The sequence below is a fragment of the Equus quagga genome, chromosome 10, assembly GCF_021613505.1.
Source record: "Equus quagga isolate Etosha38 chromosome 10, UCLA_HA_Equagga_1.0, whole genome shotgun sequence".
NCBI lineage: Eukaryota > Metazoa > Chordata > Mammalia > Perissodactyla > Equidae > Equus > Equus quagga.
Genome location: NC_060276.1, coordinates 58,365,701 through 58,391,426, shown reverse-complemented (window position 1 = coordinate 58,391,426; position 25,726 = coordinate 58,365,701). Strand labels below are relative to the sequence as shown.

General features: G+C 37.2%; 1 protein-coding gene across 1 annotated transcript in view; it reads right to left on the bottom strand.

The window, feature by feature from the left end:
• Positions 1-25,726, bottom strand: part of HDX (highly divergent homeobox) — a 141,658-nt gene that overhangs the window by 69,319 nt on the left and 46,613 nt on the right. Inside the window, exon 4 of the mRNA XM_046673770.1 lies at positions 250-303. Within this exon, the coding sequence (XP_046529726.1) occupies positions 250-303 (54 nt within the window). The remainder of the gene's footprint in view (positions 1-249; positions 304-25,726) is intronic.

Genomic DNA, 25,726 nt, shown 5'->3' with positions numbered 1-25,726 from the left:
TTAGAATGCTTTTTAAAACTTCAAAAACCTGTTCAAAGATTATACAGCATGCTGATCACTGCATTTTATTCAAGGTTACATATGTAGTATATATAAATATGATTTCAAAATATGTCTTTTGAGATAATGCAGTCTTATTGAAGTTCAGTTTTGCCAATTTTACAAATATCGTGACAATTTTCTCAATGGCATTTCTACTAACAACACAGGGGAAAACCCATTTGCTTCTTTAAATGAAAGATTACTTACTGCTCTTTTTCTAGAACACCCTGTAATCCAAGGCACAGTAAGGTTTCCTGAAATCTGTGGAAACAAAAAATGGAATCTCAGTAAGGTATGCATTGACACTACTTGGAATGCTGATCAACACCAAAGAATTCACACAAGAGGTCAAGATAGGTCTGCATTCAGAGCGTATCCCCCATATAAATAATGCTGTTTCCTTACTGAACACAACAGATTTTCAAAGCCTTCCTTTGTGGGGAAATTTTAGAAGTGGTGAAAGTTCTCCTGGATATTCAAGAAAATTTCTAAGATATTGTTAGAGCCTGGAAGTATGGTTTGGAAATCTACGGACAATAAAATTATCATAATAAAAATGCAGTACTCTGTGGAATAAGTGAGTTACAATAATTTAATTATTAACTATAGTCATCACGCTGTATATTAATTCTCTAGATTTATTCATCTTACATAACTGCAAGTCCCTTTTTAAGTAGAAACTCCTAAGGTTAAAAGCCAGCAACACCTTATTACATCAACATTGCCACTCAAGGAGATAGGTGCTACTCCAGTCATATTCTGAGGAGTGTTTACAGAGACCAAGGTTGTCCTGTGAACTCTGGCTCAGGTTAGCCTTGACTTAGTCATACTTTTTCCTGAGACACACAAGGATTGGGGAGTACTCCAAGCTCTCCACTTTCCTTCTTCCCAAACACATATCTCCTGAGAGACTAACAATTCAAATTAGTCTTGCTAAGTGGTGGTGGTGGGAATGTGGTATTCAATCAAACATTTATTGTTTTTGATAAATCATATACAGTGATGGCCTATGAATTAGCATTATGCCTACTGATAAGGAGTGATGATCAAACAGTCAAGGTAAGCAGCAAAGTATTACCCTCAATTATTCAAATTCAGATAAGTTATTACTGTCCCTGACCATTAGATCTGCCATTTTACTTTGAGTTTAAACTATACCAATATGCTAGGGATAGGCCAAAAATGATATAAACTCCAAATAATAGATTTAAGGAAAAAATTTAAAAATATTTTCACTCAAGCTAAAATCTCAATTACAGTAAAATGGAAAATAACTAGAATGCTTGAGGGTAATGAGAAGGTTTGAATGTTTGATTTATTCAAATGGTGAAGTGAGAATGATAAACTTTCTATGGAAAAATTCTTCAAAATGTATACTTTCTTATTCTTCCACCAATACTTTGTGTATGATATAATGTTTGCAGGGTAAATTGATTGCCGGCCTCAATGAAGGAGATAAATCTGCTAAAATAATCACATAATATATTCTTGAAAAAATAGAGATATCCAACTATTTTGGATTATCTATGCACATATTCCCATCTATTAGTGAGGATAATTTAAAATTGGCTATATAAGTTGCTAGAGAAAATATGTTAAACGAAATGAATTTCAAAAAATCCATAAACCAGTGACTACTGAAAAGTTCCATATGAAATAATAAAATGATACATATAATAAATATGGTAATTGAATTTCTTTAAACATGGACATTACACATTTTGAGAATATAGAATGCAGTCTCTGCTTAAGTCAATTGTATGTAAGCAAGAAAATGGAAAAGTCCTATAAGCACATTAATATATAAATATTACAAATTCCATGCAATTTGGGAAGAGTTTGTTTCACTTTATTTTTGATAATTCTGTGGCACCAGTTAGATGATATTCAAATGCTATATTCAACTACCCTCTACTGTTTACTTCATATCTATTTTTCAGTTGGTTATGTTTCCGGTAAAACTCAGAAGCAGGCATAGTAGCTAAATTTCTAGGTTTTTTTGAATGATAGTACTGTATAAATACGTTTCCCTCAAATTTGGGAAGTTTTGTTAGGTCCAATAGTGATGACAAGGTTTCTCTCTTACCAGAAACTATAAAATACAGTATTTCAAATGAGCAGAGTAATCTACTTCTTGTTTAAATGATATTTAAATTCCAAACACATTCTTTAACACCCTGGTTTGGAATATTGAAAAATGAATCCACAAGGAGACAAGACTGATTTAACAAATATATTATAACTTACACATCCACATGAGTATTGTATGTTTCAAACTAGAAAGCTTAGGAAGTCATTACAATGATGTCATCATTGTTGAAAGCACTTTGGGAATTTTTTTGAAGTTGTCAGTTCATGACTCACTCAGATTCTGTCACATTACTTCATATTGTCTTTGGTTTAAGTGAAAAGATAACAGCTCAGATTGAACATCCATATTATTCACTAAATGTGACTCAGAATAAATTCTGACTATTTTCCACAGTCAAACTTTCCCTCAAATGATGAAGATTTGTCACCACTGAAAGCATTTAAAATAACCCCACAGGCCCTTAAAGCAATTTTAAGAAAACTTCAAAAACTTTTTGACAAATTGAACATTATTGAAATAAGTATAGGTAACTTTCCAAGGTAACTAATTTGAATTCTGATCAAATATTTATCAGGCATCTCTTCTGTACTAGGAACTGTTTTAGGTGCTACAGGAAATAAAAAGATGGGTAAAACATAATTTCCTGGAGGGCAAGAACTATGATCTGAGAGGGAGTGATAAGACAGGTACATGAATGACTTTAATACAAAGAAAACTACGATAAGTGTCATAAGGGAGGTACAATAAATGATGTGAAATAAGAGTTCAAGATACGGCAAAATTACATCAACTTGAGGATTTATATCTCAGCTGAACCTTAAACTATGAGCAGAATTTTGATAGACAAATGAAAAAGTGAGCATTTCAGGGAAAAGGAATGGTATGAATGCAATGGAATAAAAGGAGAGGGGTGTTTGGCATAGGTCAGTTGCACTAGAACTAGAAAAGGAGTTGGGGTCACTTTGTGGAGGCCATGAATGCCAAAGTATATTTATATCTAATTCTGTGGAAAATGAGGAGCCACTGAAGGTTTTAAAGCAGATGAGTTGTATGGTCAGAAGTTTATTTTTTGTACATTAAGATGATTAATTAGACTAAACCTTAATAGAGAATTGAAAAAATATGGAAACTTTTGTAACAGTTTAGACAAGAGATAATCCAGGCTTGGAACTAGGTCATGGGAGGTGGGAATTGAGAATAGAAATATAAAACATATTCCTAAAGAAAGATCTTATGCATGAGATAGAAGAGAACTAGACAGAGACAGTCTGGAGATTGCTGGATAGTCTTTTTATGGCAATCATAAAACTGCCTCACCAAATGGCTGGCCTGCTCAAAGTAATGGAGAGTTAGAGAGTCAAAGCTTTGAATGTGAATACAAGGAAATGCCTAACAGTGGAAATCTGCTTCTCTTGGCTAAGAGCGGATACACTGAAGGAGGTAGCACACTTAGTTGGATGCAAACTGGAGTCATATCATATGCATATTTAAAGTTTATGAATCCATCTATAACACATTTATCTTTCTCATGAAAAATCATACTTAAAATAGATATCATAATCAGAATATTAATTATACATCATATGTATACATTATGGTAAATGGTGACACACAGAAAGGTAGGTATATAGTTACTTTTATGGAAGATCTAAGGAATTTTTGTTTTACTTCTTTTTATACAATTCAGACTCTACATATGACTCTGCTGAAATATTTCTGATAGACTATGAAATTCTTAACGACAAGATGTCATGTTTAAGACAATTTAGTCTAATTATTTTTATATAGTCACACCGGGAATATACACAAAAACCAATTACTTGATTTAAAAAATCTTTCTGTGATAAAGATAAGTCTATACATGTGCTGGATTTTCTATTTTAAAATTTTCAGAGTTTGGAAGATTGGAAGCATAGGAGGATCCTGAACTTACCTCCTCCCACGAACACAAATAACCTACAACTACCTGTGGAACAATTTCTTCTGAGAGAGATCTGCAAACTGGATAAACAGAGTGTCCACAAGGGACAACACAGAGAGGGGTGGAAGAGGCAGAGATACATCCTGCTGAGGGAAAAAAATATACCCTAGGGACCAGCTGGTAGCATGGCAGTTAGGTTCGCGCCATCCACTTTGGTGGCCTGCGGTTCACTGGTTAGGATCCTGGGAGCCTACACACCACTTATCAAGCCACGCTGTGGAAGGCATCCCACATATGAAGTAGAGGAAGATGGGCACAGATGTTAGCTCAAGGTCAATCTTCCTCAGCAAAAAGAGGAGGACTGGTGGCGAATGTTAGTTCAAGGCTAATCTTCCTCAAAAAGAAAAAAACACACCCTAGCAGCGGCACTTCACAGTCAGGAGTGATCTCAATGGTACAGAGTGTCTCCTGGAGGAGTGGGGAAGTTGAGCTCTACATTAGGCACCCCAGCCCTTAGATCCAGCACGAGAGACAAAATACAAAAATATCTGGCTTTGAAAGCCAATGAGGAATACGCCCAGGAAAACTGTGGAACTTCAGGGAATGGAAAACTTGCTCTTAAAGGACCCACCCTCAGATTCACTCAACCTGGTAAACAATACAAGAACACCAGATAGAAAAGTACATAGTCTATTGGTAAAAGAGACTCACTTACTAAGCTTGTAGCACATCCTGGAAAGGCAGGAGGTGACTGCATCCACCCCACAGGATTGAAATGGTGGTAGCCATTATTGTGACCTAGTTTGGTCGTGCTGACACAGATGCTGGCAAGCACCATTGGAATCTTTCCTTTAGCCTGTTAGCCCAGGGGTCTGCCTGGCCCACTAAAGTACCTAAGGCAATTGAGTGCAGCCAGGCAACAAGCAGCCCACCCCAGGGACTGGCCCAACCCACCAGCAAGCCTGCAACTGACTTGTGCAACTGAGACTCACAAGCAGCTATACACTGGATCTGCCCCACTTACTAATGCCTGGAATGGAAGCACACTGCTGCGCCTGGGGCCTGCCCAGCCCATCAGCAGTGCTGAGGCAGCTGTGGGCCAGAGACCACATAGCCAGTTCATACCAGAGGTCTGCCCCACCCAAAAATGAGCTGGCAACGGCCATGTGCCATGCACCTGTCTCACCAGGAGCCTGCCACAACCACCAACATATCCGAGGTAAGCAAGCACTGCAGGATCATGAAGCCAGCTACACCAGGGGCCTGCAGCAGTTGTGCACCCCCTGGCTTAGGGCCCAGCCACAATGGGAGCCTGACTTACATCCCAGAAAAACAGCAGTAGTTGTGCACTACCAGACCTTGCAGCCTGTCATGCTGGGGTTCTGCCTTGCCCAATAATGTGCCCAAAGCAGGCACACATGGCTGGACCTCACAATAAGCTGGCCCAGGGGACAGCCAAGCTTCCACATGTTCTCACAGCAATAGCAAACCCACCACAACAGAAAGGCACATGCAGTCTACACAGGGGACACCCTTGGATCATTTAGCATGAGTGATGACAGGGGAGCATGCGGCTGGGCCCCATAAGACATCTCCTACATAAGGCCACATTTCCAACATTGGGAGACATAGCTGATCTACTTAATACATAGAAATAAGCACAGAGAACTAGGCAAGAGGAGACAAAGGACTACGTTCGAAATAAAAGAATAGGACAAATGTTCAAAAAATAACTAAATGAGGCATTGGCCCGGTGACGCAGTGGTTAAGTTCACCTGTTTCCCTTTGGCAGCCTGGGGTTCACCGGTTCAGATCCTCAGTGTGGACATGGCACCACTTGGCAAGCCATGCTGTGGCAGGTCCATATATAAAGCAGAGGAAGATGGGCACAGATGTTAGCTCAGGGCCAGTCTTTCTCAGTAAAAAGAGGAGGATTGGCAGGAGATGTTAGCTCAGGGCTAATTTTCCTCAAGAAAAAACAAACTAAATGAGACAGATAAACAATCTAACCAATAAGAGTGCAAACTAATAATCTTTTTTTTAAATTTATTTTTGGTGAGGAAGATTGGCCCTGAGCTAACATCTGTGCCAATCTTCCTCCATTGGTATGCAGGATGCCTCCACATCATGACTTGAGGAGGGGTGTGTAGGTCTGCACCCAGGATGTGAACTTGTGAATTCTGGGTTGCTGAAGTTGAGCATGTGAACTTAGCCAGTATACCACTGGTCCCCAAACTAATAATCTTAAGGATACTCACAGGACTTGGGAGAAGAATAGATGAAAACAGTGAGAACTTCAATAAAGAATTAGAAAATACAAAAAAGAATCAATGAAAGCTGAAGAATACAATAATGGAAATGAAAATTTCACTAGAGGGAATCAACTGCAGAGTAGATGCCCCAGAAGAATGGATCAATGAGCTAGACGAAAGAGTAGAGGAAATCACCCAAGCTGAACAAAAAATGAATTTCAAAGCACAAGGACTGTCTAAGGGACCTCTGGGACATCATCAAACAAATAACATCTGCATTATAGGTGTTCAAGAAGGAGAAGAGAAAGGAAAAGGGTCAGAGATCTTATTTGAAGAAATAATAGCTGAAAAATTCCCTAACCTGGGGAAGAAAATAGACATCCAGGTACAGGAAGCACAGAGAGCACCAAACAAGATGAATTAAAAGAGGCTCACACCAAGATACATTATAATTAAAATGTCAAGAATTAAAAACAAAGAGAGAATCCTAAAAGCTACAAGAGAAAGGCAACAAGTTTCATACAAAGGAAACCCCATAAGAGTATCAGCTGATTTCTCAGCAGAAACATTACAGGCTATAAGGGAGTGGCATGATATATTCAAAGTGCTGAAAGGAAAAAACCTACAGCCAAGAATTCTCTGCCTGGCAAGGCTATCGTTCAGAATGGAAGGAGAGACAAAGGGTTTTCCAGACAAAATCTACAGGAGTTTAACATTCAGAATGGAAGGAGAAATAAGAGTTATTCAGACAAGGAAAAACTAAAGGAGTTAATCACCACTAAATTAGCCTTACAAGAAATGTTAAAAAGACTTACTTAAATGGAAAAGAAAAGGCCACAAATAGGAATAAGAAAGTTATCAAAGAAAAAATATCACTGGTAAAACAAATATATAATAAAGGTAGACCAATCACCTATGAAGTGAGTATGAAGGTCAAAAGACAAAAGTACTAACATCGGCTCTATCTATGATAAGAAAGTAAAGGATACACAAAATCAAAAGAGGTGAAATAAGTCAAAAACATAAAACATGGGGGTGACAGTAAAAGTGTAAGGCTTTTAGTAAGACATCAAATTTAAGAGACCCTCAACCTAATATATATCGCTCTCAATATAGGTTATTATATATGAACCTCATGGTAATCACAAACCAATAATCTATAATAAATACACAAACAATTAAAGGAAAAGCAAGCCAAATACAACACTAAAGAAAGTCATCAAACCACAAGGAAAGAGAGCAAGAGAAGAAGAAGGGAAAAGAGAAGAACTAAAAATAAATTCAGAAAAAATGCAACAATGCAGCAATAAGTACACACCTATTAATAATTACTTTAAATGTAAAAGGACTAAATGGTCCAATCAAAAGACAAAGAGTGACTGAATGGATAAAAAAAACAAGACCCATATATATGCTGCATACAAGAGATATCCTTCAGATCTAAAGACACTCACTGACTAAAGGTGAAGGGATGGAAAAAGATATTCCATGCATACAACAATGAAAAGAAAGCTGGGGTAGCAATATTAATATCAAACAAAATAGATCTTAAAACAAAATTTGAAACAAAAGACAAAGAGGGTCACCACATAATGATAAAGGGAACAATACAAGAGGATATAACAATTGTAAATATCTCTGAACAGACATAGGATCACCTGAATATATAAAGCAATTATTAACAGAGATAAAAGGAGAAATAGTTACATAATAACAGTAGGGGACATTAACACTCCTCTTACATCAATGGATAGATCATCCAAAGAGCAGATCAATAAGGAAACATTGGCCTTAAATGATGACTTTTAGACCAGATGGACTTAATAGATATATGTAGAACATTTCACCCAAAAACTGCAGAATACACATTCTTTTCAAATGCGCATGGAACATTCTCCAGGAAAGATCACATATTAGGCCACAAAACAAGTCTCAATAAATTTCAGAACACTGAAATAATATTAAACATCATTTCTGGCCATAATAGTATAAAACTAGAAATTAACTACAACAAGAAAACTGGAGAAGCCACAAATATGTTGAGACCAAACAAAATGCTACTTAACAAAGAAATCAAAGGAGAAATCAAAAAACACCTGGAGACAAATGAAAATGAAAATATGACATACCAAAATCTATGAGATACAGCAAAAACAGTATTAACAGGAAGTTTACAGCAATACAGGCCTACCTCAAGTACAGAAGAAAAATCTCAAACAATCTAGCATTACACCTAAAGGAATTAGAAAATAAACCAAAGAAGCCCAAAGTCAGCGGAAGGAAGGAAATAAAAATCAGAGCAGAAATAAATGAGATGGAGACTAAAAAGACAATAGAAAAGATCAATGAAACTAAGAAATGCTTCCTTAAAAAGATAAACAGCATTGACAAACTTTTAGCCAGACTCACCAAAAACAAAAGGAGAGAGAGAAGGCCCAAATAAACAAAATCAGAAACTAAAGAGGGGAAATTACAACCAGAAACCACAGAAATAGAAAGGGTTATAAGAGAATACTATGAAAAGCTATGTGCCAACAAATAGTCTTTTTGAATATTTCTCCTCAGACAAGGGAAACAAAACAAAAAATAAACATATATGACTATATCAAACTAAAAAGCTTCTGCACAGCAAAGGAAATCATTAACAAAACAAAAAGACAATTTGCCAATTGGGAAAAGATATTTCCAAATTATATATCTGATAAGAGATTAATATCCAAAATATATAAAGAATCCATACAACTCAACAACAAAAACAAACAACTCAATTAAAAAGTGGGCAGACGATTGGAATAGACATTTTTTCAAAGAAGATAAACAGATGGCCAATGGGCACATGAGAAGATGTTCAACATCAGTAATTATTTGGGAAGTGCAAATCAAAACCACAATGAAATATGACTTCATGCCTGTCAGAATGGCTATTAGTAAAAAGACAAAAAATAACAAGTGTTGGAAAGGCTGTGAAGAAAAGGGAACCCTCATACACTGCTGGTGGGAATATAAATTGGTGCAGCCACTGTGGAAAACAGTACGGAGGTTCCTCAAAAAATTAAAAATAGAACTACCATATGATCCAGCTATTCTAGTTCTGAGTATCTATCCAAAGAATATGAAAACACAAATGCATAAAGATATATGCACCTCTATGTTCATCGCAGCATTATTCACAATAGCTGAGATTTGGGAACAACCTAAGTGCCCAGCAATGGATGAAAGGATATAAAAGATATGAGATATATATAAACACACACACACACACACTAGACTATTGCTCAGCCATAAAAAGATGAAAATTTTGCCATTTGCAACAACATGGATGGATCTTAAGGGTATGTCCTAAGTGAAATAAGTCAGACAGAGAAAGGCAAATACTGTACGATTTGACTCATATGTGAAAGATAAAAAACAACAACAGCAAGCAAACACATAGACACAGAGAATAGACTGGTGGTTACCAGAGGGGAAGGGGGGAGGAGGAAGGGCAAAAGGGGTAAAACGGCACATTTGTATAGTGATAGATGGCAATGTTACTTTTGGTGGTGAACACAATGTAGTCTACACAGAAGTCAAAATATAATGATACACACCTGAAATTTACATAATTTTATAAAACCAATAAAAACAGTTTCAGACCAAGTTATGGGTCTAGTAAAGCTTCTTTCTGAAATATATTTTATGTGAGCCAGGAAAATTAAGTATATTACTAACTAGCATCTCATTAAATGGAATTTGATTAACTGAAATTGACAACAATCGTGTCTCTCAGCAAAGTTCAGCAGTAAGAGATTCATAAATCAATGTTTTAGCTCTCCATCAGTTTTTTTTTCGGTATCAATTGAGCACTGAAAAACATCAATAACTCTGCTATAATCAGCAGGGCTTCCAAGGTGTTTTTCAATTAGGAAGCACAGAGCTCAGAGAGCACTGTTGGGCATGTGGCAGGCAATAAATACATGCTGATTGATTGATTGAATTAACTTGGTCTTCATTATTCAGTAGCTTCACTTGCTGAAATTCAACAAAAGGCCAAGAGTGGAAATATACAAGTGACCATTACATGGGGTAGACATTTGGGAGGAGGGAAGCAAATTTCTTCTGGTTGAGGACAATGTGATGTGGAGCAAAGAAGAAAATATGCACTGGCTTATTTAAAAATATTTGCCCTTCATCTCTCTACCAAGTCTGCAAAAGCTTTCAGAAATTAAATAAACTTTACAAATTTAAATTTCAATACTACAACTTTTAGCCAAGCAACTAAGACCTTTTTGAAGTATATGAAATTTCTCTTCTATTAAGTGACATGAAACTAGTGTTTAGAAAAGTTTGCCAGGCTGAAAAGTTCTTGAAATTGACAACCAAGATGCAAACAAATATGGGATGTGATTTTTCTACATAATTTTAGTAGTTAAAATTTCACAAACCATGAGCAATTAAGATCAATAAAGCTGCAATTTCAAGATGTTACAAGGAAATTATAAAAAGTACTCAGAGATAACATAATAAATCTGATTTTACCATACTGATTCTAGAGATACTGGCTTTTAAAAATAATGGCAGGATATAACTAAAATAATATAAATTAATATGTTGAATGATTATCATCTAATCCAAAGGCCCTGGGGAGTATATAATTACAAATCTAGATGCCCTGAAATTATACTATAATATATTTTAAAATATTATCTTAATTCTACTCATGGAAAAAACACAGACATTTGAGAAAATATAAAAATTATTTACTTTAGAATACTTTAGAAAATAAATTGTCAAATGTTAGCTTTAGGTTCTAAATATACTCATACAACTGAAATGAAATGTTTTATTACATGTGTATTCAGGGATCAGTTTGCTGAACAACAGGAAAAGATTTATATCTCTTATGAAGCTATAATCCTTGCTGGGCTGGACTAGTGTTCTTAATATGAATCATAGTTTCATGTCTCTGCTTTGCACATGGCTCCTTCTTGAACCAAAAGTTAAAAGAAAATAAACACCCTGGCTGTTGGTTGCACTAACACTACATGGACTGATACATTCAGTTTGTAATTAAAAAAAAACAAAAAACAGTACAGAGACGCCAGCCAGAAGAGGGACTAAAGAGCTCCAGAGTTTCATTTCCTCATGGAAACTTTAACAACTACAGACTGAGAAGACTAACATTATGGTAGCTCTAGAAATCAGTCAAAGATCCACAGCAACCAAGCAAAAGCCCAATCAATGAAAAAACACATTCAAAACAGTAGGAAATTTCATGGCATTTTTACTTAACTTTATCACACTCCCTCCCTGGGGCAGCATGACATGGTTCAGGGGAAATGTTGGCCTGGTCATCAGTCCCCTTTTGTGAACCAGAGAGAACACAGCAGATTGAATTTACAGCATTATAACCTGGCTTTGTCTCTATAGCTCCTAACTCAGAGCTCAGATAGCCAAGAGAGGCATGGCTCAGATCTCAGGCTAGGGGAAGTGGGAGGCAAGACTCAAGAAAATGGCAAGAAGACTATAAACCCACATACAGCTGGAGAAAGCAATCACTGAATGATGAATATAATAGATCAGCCAAGGACTCTAGGAGAAGCAGGAGTGAGAGACTCTTAGGAAGATTAAGACCTTTAAAAATACCCATGGATACAGGGGAATTAGTAAAGAGCATGCACACAGGACCATAGTCAACACTTGCCTGAAAAAATCCTGCAAAGATCTTAAGCCTTTATACCCAGCTAAGTAGTGAAGGCCTTCAACTGCACAGACTCAGACTGCAAAGTCTGGGAAAGGTGATTGTTTTTTCAAATACTCAATTAAAAAAAATCATGATACATACAAAGAAATAAGAAAATATTGCCCACTGAAAGGAACAAAATAAATCTCCAGAAAATGTCCCTGGAGAAACCTAAACATCATACTTACTAGACAAATATTTTAAAACAACTATCTTAAATATGCTCAAAGAGCTAAAGGAAAATTTGGATAAAGAACTAAGGGAAATCAGGGAGATGATACATGAACAAAATGAGAATACCAACAAAGAGATAGAAATTATAGAATGAACCAAACAGAAATTTTGGAGCTGAAAAATACAATAACTAAATTTAAAAATTCACCAAAGGAGTTCAACAGAAAACTAGAAGAGGTAGAAGAGAGAATCAGCAAATTTGAAGATAAGTCACTTGAGATTATCAAGTTTGAGGAGAGAAAAGAAAAAAGAATGAAGAAAAAATGAACAAAGCCTAGGAGACTTGTGGAACATCAACAAACAGACTAATATACGCATTATGGAAGTCCCAGAGGGAAATGAAACAAAGGCAGAGAGAATATTTGAATAAATAGCTGAAAATTTCCCAAATTTGAGGAAAGCCTTTGATATATAAATCCAAGATGCTCAACGAACTCCAAGTAGGATAAACCCAAAGAGATTCACAGGGAGACACATTATAATCAAACTGTCAAAATATAAAAGCAAGAGAGAATCTTGAAAGGAGAGAAGTAATTTATCACATACAGGGGATTCCCAATAAGATTATCAAAGGATTCCTTAGCAGAAAGCTTACAGGTGAGAAGGGAGTTGGATGATATATTTAAAGTGCTGAAAGAAAAAATAATCAACTGAGAATTATATATACAGCAAATTGTACTTCAAAATGGAGAAATTAAGACATTTTCAGACAAACATAAGTTGAGTGAGTTTATTACCAATAGATCTGCCTTGCAAGAAATGCTATAGAGAGTCCTTCAAGTTTAAATAAAAAGACCCTAGATATTAACTTGAAGCCATATGAAATTATAAATTTCTCCAGTAAAGGAAAATACATGGACAAATATAAAAGCCATTATTGTTGCAAATTTTTGTTTATAACTCAACTTTTGATTTTTCTACAGGAATATAAAGACAAAGGCATAAAAATAATTATAAATCTATGTTAATGTGTACACCATATATAAAGATGTAAGCTGTGACATCAATAACATAAAGTGGGAGGGCAGAGCTGTAAAGGAGTAAAGTTTTTGTATGCAACTGAAGTTAGTATCAATTTAAATCAGATTGTTATAACTTTAAGACAATCCCTATGGTAACCACAAAGAAAATATCTATAGAATATATACAAAAGGGAATCAATCAAAAAGAGTTACTACAAAAATGTCAGTTAGACAGAAATGACAGTAGTTAGTTGAAATGAGTGACAAAAATATATAAGGCATACAGAAAATAAGTAACATAATGGCAATAGTAAGTCCTTCACTATCAGTAATTACTTTAAATGTAATTAGATCAAATTCCTCCATTAAAAGACATAGATTGGAAGAATGGATAAAGAAACACAATACAACTACAGACTGTCTACAATATACTCAATCTAGATCTAAAGATACTTATCTTACACCATATACAAAATTAGCTCAAATGGAGCAAAGGCTTAAACATAAAAGGTAAAATTATAAAATTTTTAGAAGAAAACATAGGAGAATAGCTTCATGACATTAAACTTGGCAATGATTTATTAGATACGACACCAAAAGCAGGCAACTAGGGAAGTCAGGACCAAGATGGCGGAGTGAGTAGTCTTCTTTGTCTCTCCCCCTTCGAATCTACAACTAATTGGACATTCATCGCTTAAGAAAAGATATCCATATAACATCTCAGGATGCCTCAGAGATCCATGCTGCTGTACATCGGAAGGCGGGTGGACTTTCCCCTGGGAGGAGGTGGAGATAGGTGAAAGCTCTCTGACTCCTGACCCCTGAACAGCCTAGTACCTGCAAGTGGCTTTCTTCCAGAGGACTCCCCCATAACATCACCATGCACCAAGGGCAGGAGTGTGCGCACACCAGAGGAGCGACAGTGGAAACAGGTGACTACAGCCCTACCTAAGCCCCCGGCAATTACACCTAAGCCCAGGGGGAAACTCCAGGGTCCCACACCGGTGGCAGCAGGGCAAGCCTTTATTCGCCATTAGTGGAGAGGCTCCGCACAGCATTCAGAATGCTGGGAGGCTCCCGAAGAGGAGAATCCTGAACGGGGCAGCAGCCCGCCAGCCACTGCTGCCAGTCTCACAGACTCCGGCTGTCCCCCAGACAGGGAAAGGGGCTCCCAGAGATCTCCTGGGAGAGGACTGGGGCTGGGTGGAGTTCTAGTGGCCAGCTCTGCAGCCCATGGGGAAACTCCGGGTTCCCACTCCAGCAGCAGGGAAAGCCTCTACTTGCCATTAGCGGAGAGGCCCTTCCCAGCATTCAGAATGCCAGGAGGGTCCCGAAGAGGAGAACCCCAGGCAGGGAAGCAGCCCACCAGCTGCCGCTGGACTCACGGACACCGGCTGTCCCCCAAGATGGGGCAAGGGGCACCCAGAGATCCCATGGGAGTGGTCTGGGGCTGGGTGGAGTCCCAGTGGCCTGGCTCCACAGCCCAAGGGGAAACTCTACAGTCTCACAGGAGCCTCAGTGAAAGCCTCTGCACAGCACTAGTAGAGAGGCCCTGCCTGGCAATCACAAGGCTGGAAGGCCCTGGGGCAAAAGTAGCATAGCTAGGTGAGCTAAGCACAGACTGCAGAAGATACCCATAGCTCTGCTGTGACCTATAGTGGACAAGTGAGATTTTGTGGGCTCCAACAGTGACAGAGCTGCAAATATAGGTGACCCTGCTCCCGGCCACTGGGAAAGCCCATAACACCGCTGCAGACCCTAAGGAGGGAGCACGTCTAGGTGGTCTGAAACACTAGGCACCAGCAGTCTGAAGCCCCCTTGCAACTGCCCCCAGAGCTGAAGAGGGACCCCTCAGGACCACTGTGACTACAAGGAGGAGCCCATGTCCAGTGAGCAACAGCTGAAAGGGTTCTTGGTCAATGCAATCTAAACAGCTGCTCCCCCACCACACCAGTAGAAACAAGTGGAAGCAGTAACTAAACTCTATCTCTATGTGGAGGCACAAATCTATGCCATCAAGCAGTATGAAAAAATATATTAAATCTCCAGAACAGAAGGAAAATGACAAATATCGAGAAAACAATCCCAAAGACAATGAAATATATAACCTAAATGATGATGACTTCAAAACAGCCATTATTAAAAAACTCAATGAGTTAAAAGAGAATACAGATAGACAACTCAACAAGTTCAGGAGCTATGTCACAAAAGAGTTTGATACTATAAAGAAGAACCAAACAGAAATACTGGAAATGAAGAACACAATGGAGGAGATTAAGAAAAATCTGGACTCTCTGAACAGTAGGGCCGATAATATAGAGGACAGAATTAGCAATTTGGAGGATAGGAATATAGAAATACTGCAGGCAGATGAGGAGAGAGAACTAAGACTAAAAAGAAATGAAGAAACTCTCCAAGAATTATCCGACTCAATTAGGAGATGCAACCTAAGGATTATAGGTATACCAGAGGGAGAAGAGGAGGAGAAGGGGGCAGAAAGTCTGTTCAAAGAAATAATGGCTGAGAACTTCCCAAACCTGGGGAGAGAGATGGAACTTCATGTGACAGAAGCCAATAGATCTCCAAACTTTATCAATGCAAGAAGACCAGCCCCAAGGCATATAGTAGTGAAGTTAGCAAAAGTCAATGACAAAGAGAAGATACTAAGGGCAGCCAGGCAGAAGAAGAAAACCTACAAAGGAACCCCTATAATGCTATCAGCAGATTTCTCAGCAGAAACTTTACAGGCTAGCAGAGAGTGTAATGATATATTCAAAATTCTGAAGGACAAAAATCTGCAGCCAAGAATACTCTACCCAGTGAAAATATCCTTCAAATACGATGGAGAAATAAAAACTTTCCCAGATAAACAAAAGTTAAGGGAGTTCATTGCCACAAAACCACCTCTTCAAGAAATGCTCAGGAAAACCCTCATACCTGAAAAATCAAAAAAAAAGGAAAGGGGTTACAAAACCAAGAACAAAGGAGATAAGTAGAAGGACAATAACAGAAAGCAGCAGCTCTCCATCAGAACAGGTTAGCAAAAGTTAAATAAAACATTAAAGATAAAAGGAAGGGAAACATCAAGAATAAATATAACCCTGTCATTTTAAACACAAACTCACAACACAAGAAAGAAGAGAAAACAAAAATCTGACAATAACAACCCAGAAGGGGAAGAGAGAAGTGATGGAACATTTTAATTCAAGGAAATAAGAGGCTATCATAAAATAGACTATCTCATGTATGAGATGTTTTATACAAACCACCTGGTAACCACTAAACAAATAACAAGAATAAAGACACAAATTATAAATAAGAAGAAACCCAATACAGAACTTTACATACCTGAACTAGTAATCCAAAAATCATGGGACAAGAAAGAAAGGAAATGCAAGAGAACTGGAAAACAAGAGATAAAATGGCAGCAGTGGGCCCCCACATTTCAATAATCACTCTAAATGTAAATGGATTGAACTCTCCAATCAAACGACACAGAGTGGCAGGATGGATCAAAGAAGAAGCCCCAACAATATGCTGCCTCCAGGAAACACACCTCAGCCCCAAAGACAAACACAGGCTCAGAGTGAAGGGATGGAAGACAATACTCCAAGCTAATAGTGAACAAAACAGAGCAGGTGTCACTATAGTAATATCAGACAAAGTAGACTTCAAAGGAAAACAGATAAAGAAAGACAAAGAGGGACAGTATATAACGATAAAAGGGACACTCCACCAAGATGACATAACACATAAATATATATGCACCCAACACAGGTGCACCAAAATTTGAAAAGCAACTCTTAACAGAACTAAAAGGAGACATCAACAACAATACAATAATAGTAGGGGACCTCAACACCCCATTAACACCAATGGATAGATCATCCAGACAGAAAATCAACAAGGAAATTATAGAATTAAATGAAAAATTAGACCAGATGGACTTAATAGATATATATAGAACACTTCATCCAAAAACTGCAGGTTACACATTCTTCTCAAGTGCGCATGGAACATTCTGAAGGATAGACTATATCTTGGGAAACAAAGCAAGCATCAATAAATTCAAGAGGGTTGAAATAATATCGAGCATCTTTTCTGATCATAATGCCATGAAACTAGAAATCAACTACAAGAATAAAGCTGGGAAAGGGGCAAAGATGTGGAGACTAAACAACATGCTACTGAACAAACAATGGATTATTGAAGAAATTTAAAGAAGAAATCAAACATTATCTGGAGACAAATGAAAATGAAAACACACCATACCAATTCATTTGGGATGCAGGAAAAGCAGTCCTAAGAGGGAAATTCATTGCAATACAGGCTCACCTCAATAAACAAGAAAAATCTCACATAAGCAACCTCAAATGACACCTAACAGAATTAGAAAAAGAAGAACAAACAAAGCCCAAAGTCAGTAGAAGGAGGGAAATAATAAAAATTAGAGCAGAAATAAATGATATTGAAACAAAAAAGACAGTAGAAAGGATCAATGAAACAAAGAGGTGGTTCTTCAAAAAAATTAATAAAATCGACAAACCCTTAGCCAGACTCAGTAAGAAAAAAAGAGAGAAGTCTCAAATAAATAAAATTAGGAATGAGAGAGGAAAAATCACAACTGATACCAAAGAAATACAATGGCTCATAAGAGAATACTATGAAAAACTATATGCCAACAAATTGAACAACCTAGAAGAAATGGATAAATTCCTAGACTTTTACACCCTCCCCAAACTGAATGAGGAAGAAATAGAGAATCTGAACAGACCAATCACAAGGAAAGAAATAGAAACACTAATCAAAAACCTGCCCAAAAATAAGAGTCCAGGACCAGACGGCTTCTCTGTAGAATTCTACCAAACATTCAAAGAAGATTTAATACCTATCCTTCTCAAACTATTCCAGAAAATAGAGGAAGATGGAGCACTCACTAACACATTCTATGAAGTCAACATCACTCTGATCCCCAAACCTGACAAGGACAACACAAAGAAGGAAAACTACAGGCCAATATCACTGATGAACATAGATGCAAAAATCCTCAACAAAATTCTGGCAAACAGAATACAGCAATACATCAAAAAGATTATACATGATGATCAAGTGGGATTTATACCAGGGACACAGGGATGGTTCAACATCCACAAGTCAATCAATGTGATACAGTACATTAACAAAATGAGAAACAAAAACCACATGATCATCTCAATATATGAAGAGAAAGCATTCAACAAGATCCAACATCCATTTATGATAAAAACCCTCAATAAAATGGGTATAGAAGGAAAGTACCTCAACATAATAAAGGCCATATATGACAAACCCACAGCCAACATCATACTCGACGGACAAAATCTGAAAGCCATCCCTCTGAGAACAGGAACAAGACAAGGGTGCCCACTTTCACCACTCCTATTCAACATAGTACTGGAGGTGTTGGCCAGAGAAATTCGGCAGGAAAAAGAAATGAAAGGAATCCAAATAGGCAAAGAAGAAGTAAAACTCTCGCTGTTTGCAGACGACATGATCTTATATATAGAAAACCCCAAAGAATCCATAGGAAAACTATTAGAAACAATCAACAGCTACAGCAAAGTTGCAGGGTATAAAATCAACACACATGAATCAGTAGCATTTCTATACGCTAACAATGAACTAACAGAAAAAGAACTCAAGAACTCAATCCCACTCACAACTGCAACGAAAAGAATAAAATACCTTGGGATAAATTTAACCAAGGAAGTGAAAGATCTATACAACAAAAACTACAAGACTTTCTTGAAAGAAATTGATGATGACATAAAGAGATGGAAAGACATTCCATGCACATGGATTGGAAGAATAAACATAGTTAAAATGTCCATACTACCCAAAGCAATCTACAGGTTCAACGCTATCCTAATCAGAATCCCAATGACATTCTTTACAGAAATTGGACAAAGAATCCTAAAATTCATATGGGGCAACAAAAGTCCCCAAATTGCTAACGCAATCCTGAGTAAGAAGAACAAAGCTGGAGGCATCACAATCCCTGACTTCAAAACATACTACAAAGCCACAGTAATCAAAACAGCACAGTACTGGTACAAAAACAGGTGCACGGATCAATGGAACAGAATTGAAAGCCCAGAAATAAAATCACACATCTATGAACAGATAATCTTCGACAAAGGAGCTGAGGGCCTACAATGGAGAAAAGAAAGTCTCTTCAACAAATGGTGCTGGGAAAACTGGGCAGCCACATGTAAAAGAATGAAAATTGACCATTCTTTTTCACCATTCACAAAAATAAACTCAAAATGGATCAAAGATCTAAGAATTAGGCCTGAAACAATAAGTCTTCTAGAAGAGAATAGAGACAGTACACTCTTTGACATCAGTTTCAAAAAAATCTTTTCTGACACCATAACACCTGAGACAAGGGAAACAATAGAAAGAATAAACAAATGGGATTCATCAGACTAAAGAGCTTCTTCAAGGCAAGGGAAAACAGGATTGAAACAAAAAAACAGCCCACTAATTGGGAAAAAATATTTACAAGATACTTATCTGACAAAGGGTTAATCTCCATAATATATGAAGAACTCACATAGGTCAACAACAAAAAATCAAACAACCCGATCAAAAATTGGGCAGGGGACACAGACATTTCACCAAAGAAGATATAAGGATGGCCAATAGACACATGAAAAGATGCTCATCATCACTAATCATCAGGGAAATGCAAATCAATACTACACTAAGATATCACCTTACACCCATTAGAATGGCAAACATATCCAAAACCAAGAGTGACAAATGTTGGAGAGGTTGTGAACAAAAAGGAACCCTCATACACTGTTGGTGGAAATGCAAACTGATGTAGCCACTGTGGAAAACAGTATGGAGATTCCTCAAAAAATTAAACATAGAAACACCTTATGACCCAGCCATCCCACTACTGGGTATCTATCCTAAGAACCTGAAATCAGCAATTCCAAGAGTCCCATGCACCGCTATGTTCATCACAGCATTATTTACAATAGCCAAGATGTGGAACCAACCTAAGTGCCCAGCAACTGATGATTGGATAAAGAAGATATGGTATATATACACAATGGAATACTACTCAGCCATAAAAAAGGACAAAATCATCCCATTCACATCAACATGGATGGACCTAGAGGGTATTATGTTAAGTGAAATCAGCCAGACAGAGAAAGATGATCTCTGTATGACTCCACTCATAGGTGGAAGTTAACATATAGACAAGGAGAACTGATCGGTGGTTACCAGAGGAAAGGCGGTGGGTAGGGCACAAAGGGTGAAGTGGTGTACCCACAACATGACTAACAATAATGTACAAGTGAAATTTCACAAGGCTATAAACTATCATAATCTTAGTAAAAAAAAATTCATTCACAAAAAAAAAAGCATAGGCAATAAAAGAAAAAATAGATAAATTGGGCTACATCAAAATCAAAAACTTTTGGCGGCCAGGCTGATGGCATAATAGTTCAGTTTGTGCACCCCGCTTCAGTGGCCCAGGGTTCACTGGTTCAGACCCCGGGCATGGACATATCCACCACTTATCAAGCCATGCTGTGGCAGGCATCCCACATATAAAATAGCGGAAGATGGGCACAGATGTTAGTTCAGAGACAATCTTCCTCAGTAAAAAGAGGAGGATTGGCAGTAAATATTAGCTCAGGGCTAATCTTCCTCCTCCCAAAAAATTAAAAACTTTTGCACATCAAAGGATACTATCAGCAGAATCAAAAGGCAACCCATGGAATGGCAGAAAATATTTGTAAATCATATATTTGATAAGGGGTTAATATCCAGAATATATAAAGAACCCTTATAATTTAACAATAATAAACAAGCAATCTGATTAAAAAACGGCAAAAGAAGATCAAACTAAAGGAAAGAATGTAGTGGGAAGGAAATAAAATGTATTAGAAGAAAAAAATGAAATAGAGAATGGAAGAAAAACAGTAGAAAATTCAATGAAAACAAATTTTTTTAAAAGAGCAATAAAATCTGGAAAATTTTAGGTAGATTGACTGTAGTGTGTTGAATGGTGACTGCTAAAAAGATATGTCCATCAATTAACCACTGGAATCTGTGAATGTGACTTTATTTGGAAAAAAGGTCTTTGCAGATATAATTAAGGACCTTGATATGTGATCATCTCAGATTATTCAGGTGGGTCCTAAATCCAATGACTAGTATCCTTATAAAAGAAAGAGGAGGAGAAGAGACAAGAGGAGAAGGTCATGTGAAGATGGAGGCATAAATTGGAGTTATGAATCTACAAGTCAATGAATGCCTGGAGCCACCAGAAACTGAAAGAGGCAAGCAAGCATTCTCCTCTAGAGCAATCAGAGGGCATGCAGCCCCAATGATATTTTGATTTCAGAATTCTAGACTCCATAACTGTAAGACAACAAGTTTCTATTGTTGTAAGCCACTGAGTTTGTGGTTCTTTGTCATAGCAACCCTAGGAAACTAATACACTTACCAAATAAAAAAGAAAGAGGAAGACAAATTACTAAAATTAGGAATGAAAGAAGGCACTTACCACCACATATAGACATTAAAAGCATGATAAGAGAATACTATTAAAAACATATGCCAACAAATTAGATAACATAGACAAAATAGATAGATACTAAAATCCCAAAAGTGACCCAAGAACAAATAGAAAATCTGAAAGGGCCTAAAACAAGTAAATGGTTGCATTAGCAATAACAAAATCTCCAATAAAAATATCCCAGCCATGATGGCTTCACTGGTGAAGTCTATCAAACATTGAAAGAAGAATTAATAGCAATTCTTTACAAACTTTTCCAAAAAGTAGGAAAGAACACATTACAATGCATTCTATGAGGCTGATATTATCCTGATATCAAACCACACAAAGCACCATAATAAAAAAAAAAAAACCATGCAAGTCAAGATACACACACGAATCCTCAAAAGAGAGGCAAACCAAATCCAGCAACATGTAAAAAGGATTATACACTATGTTTAAGTGAGATTTATCATAGGAATGCAAGGTTGATTGAATATCTGAAAATCAATTATTGTAATACACCATATTCTTTGCATAATGGACAAAAATCTCATTACAACCTCAATGGATATAGAAAAAACATTTTAAAAGGATTATTTACAATGACCCAGTGTGGCTTATCCCAGGAGTTCAAGGCTGGTTCAACATATTAAAAATAATCGGGAGTGATATCACCAAGATAGAACATAGTTTGTTCCTGGCTTTGCCCCTCCTTACAAGAAAACTAACAATTATTTATAGATAAGACACCTCTGAGAAAATCTTAGAACATAGGTGCAAGGCTGAAGCATCCCCCTGCACCACAGAGACCAAGACAGACCAGATAAGAAGGGTAAGAGTAGTGGCTACATGTTGACTGCATTGTCCCTTCCCCAAGCTGCCACAGTACCACATCAAGAGATCTCCCCTGAGTCTACAGCTTCTCCAGTGGGAAAAAGAGCCCAAGCACCCCTAGCATTGTGGGTAACTTTTGAGGAGCCCCCACTGCAGTCTTGTCCCACAACGATTGTGGGGAAATATGTGGGACTTGACCACTGTGAATCTGATTGTGACAGAGAAAGGAGGAGGGACTTGTAACAACCAGCACTTGGATCTTGGCAGACAAAATTCCTGCCTGCAGCACCCAAGTAGTAGTTTCAACCAGCAGCTTTGCTCACATGCAGAGCCAAGACAGTGGCACAGTCTGACCAGGAAACTCAATGGGATGCAAGTTTGCATGATTTGGGTTCTCAAATGAAAAGTCTTCTATTCCTGAAGCCTGGTCTGCTCCCACCAAGGCAGGGGAGCTGAGTCATAGCCCAATCCACTGCTGAGTGTAGCTCCCAGCCCCACCTGACCAGAAAGGCTGGCCAGAACACCTGGAAGCTGCATAGCCCAGCAAGACTCAAGCAGAGAGTATGGAAGGCAGAGCTGATCATCCACAGAACAAGCCAGTGGTCCTATTCAGCCAGGGAACTTGGCACTACAAGTTTTCTTGAGTCAAGACCAAAATCAAAGTCACTTTCTGGCTTTGGAGAAGGTTCTCTCGCTCTGCCCAGGCAATGAAACTAATTCATAGCCCCACCTATTGCTGAATGTCACCTTCAGCCCAACTGACCAGGGAATCTAACCATAACACATGGGAAGCTGCATAGCTCATCCATTAGCCCTGCTTACAGTGGTACATAAACAGAAGGCACAATCCATGGCTACCTCCATTTGCAGAGCGAAACCAGTGGCTTGATCTGGCCAGAGAATTCAGTGCATAGTCTTGCCTGCTTTGGGTCCCCAAACAAGGAGACATAGAGGCTCTGGGGCCTATTCCGCTGCCTCAAGAGGGCAGGGAATCAAATTCACAGTCCCACCTACCACTGAGTATAGTACCCAGATATAACCATCTGGCAAACCTGTCATTTAAAATGATCCAGTCTGTGGAGCAAAAAGAAAAACTAATGAAACAGAGTGAAGAAAGCCTATGGAATTTTTGAAACACAATCAAAAGAAACATAATCTACTTTATGGGAATTCCAGAAAAATAGAATGGGACAGAAAATATATTTAAAGCAGCAATGGCTGAAAATTTCTCAAACCTGGGGAGAGAAATGGATATCCAGATCCATGAGGCCCAAAGGACCCAAATAGGTTGAACATGAGTAGATCCAAATCAAGATACATCATAACTAAATTGTCAAAAGTCAAAGACAGATTTTTTTTAACAGCAATAGAAAAGAGAGAAACTTCATACAAGGGAAGTCCCATAAGATGATAGGCAGATTTCTCAACAGAAACTTTTCAAGCCAGAAGAGAATTGGATGATATATTCAAAATATTAAAAGAAAAGAGCTCTCAACTAAGAATTCTATAATTGGCAAAGCTGTCCTTCAGAAAAGAAGGAGAGAGAAAGTATTTCTCAAATAAACAAAAGCCAATGGAGTTCATCACCACTAGCCTTGCCTTACAAGAAATGCTAAAGGGAGTCCTTTCAGTGGAAGTAAACTAACATAATTAATATAATAAAACATAAATTAACATAAAAACATAAGAAGGTAGCATAAAACTTACTGGTAACAGCAAATATATAGTCAAAGATAGATTCTGTAAGATAATAATGGTGGTGCATAATTCAATTACAACTATAGTTTAAAAGTTAAAAAACAAACATAGTAAAAAGTAACAATGACTACAACAGTCTGTTATTGGTTATACAATATAAAAGATATGTAAACTGTAACATCCATAACCTAAAATGTGGTGGGAAGGAGAAGTAAAAGTGTAAAGTTTAGGAATGCTGTTGGAGTTAAGCTGTTATTAGTTTTTAACAGTTTTTTATAATTTTAAGATATTTTGTGTAAGCCTCATGGTAACTACAAGAGAAAAACCTGTAGCAATTAATCAAAAGGACATGATAAAGAAGTCAAAGAATACTGATACCAAAAGACATCAAAACAAAAAAAGCTAGGAAAATAAAAAACAAGGAACACTGGATCTACAAAACAGCTAGAAAACAATTAACAAAATGACAATAGTAAGTCCTTACATATCAGTAATTTCTTTAAATGTAAACAGATTAAATTATCCAATCAAAAGACACAGAATGAGTGAATGGATGAAAAAATAAGATCCAATGATATGCTGCCTACAAGAGACTTACTTTAGCCTTAAAGACACATGTAGAGTGACAGTGAAGGGATGAAAAAAATATTTGAAGCAAATGGTAACCAAAACAATGCAAGGGTAGCTATACTTATATCAGACAAAATAGACTTTAAACCAAAAACAGTAAAAAGACACAAAGAAGGTCGTTATATAATGATAAAGCGGTCAATCTATCAAAAAGATATAAAAAGTATAAATATGCATGCACCCAACATCAAAGCACCTAAATAGATAAAGCAAAAATTAACAGAGCTAAAAGAAGAGATAAACAGCAATACAACAATAGTTGGAGACTTTAGTATACCACTCTCAACAAGGAATAGATCATTCAGACAGTGAATGCATTAGGAAACAATGAATTTGAACAACATTATAGACCAAATGGACCTAACAGACATACTGAACATTTTATCCAACAACTGCGGAATACACATTCTTCACAATATAAGTGCACATGAAACATTTTCTAGGATAGACTACATGTTAGGTCACAAAACAAGTCTTAGCAAAGGCAAGAAGAATGAACTCTTGTCAAGCATCTTCTCTGACCACAATGGTATAAAACTAAAAATCAGTAATAGTAGGAAAATTGGAAAACTCATGAATACACGGAAACTAAACAACACTCTCCTGAACAACTAATGGATCAAAGAAGAATTTAAAGGAGAAATAAAAAAGTATCCTGAGACAAATAAAAATGGAAATATAGGACACCAAAATATATGGGATTCAGTAAAAGGTGTTCTGAGAGAGAACTTTGTTGCAATAAATGGCTACATTAAGAAACATGAAAGATCTCAAAT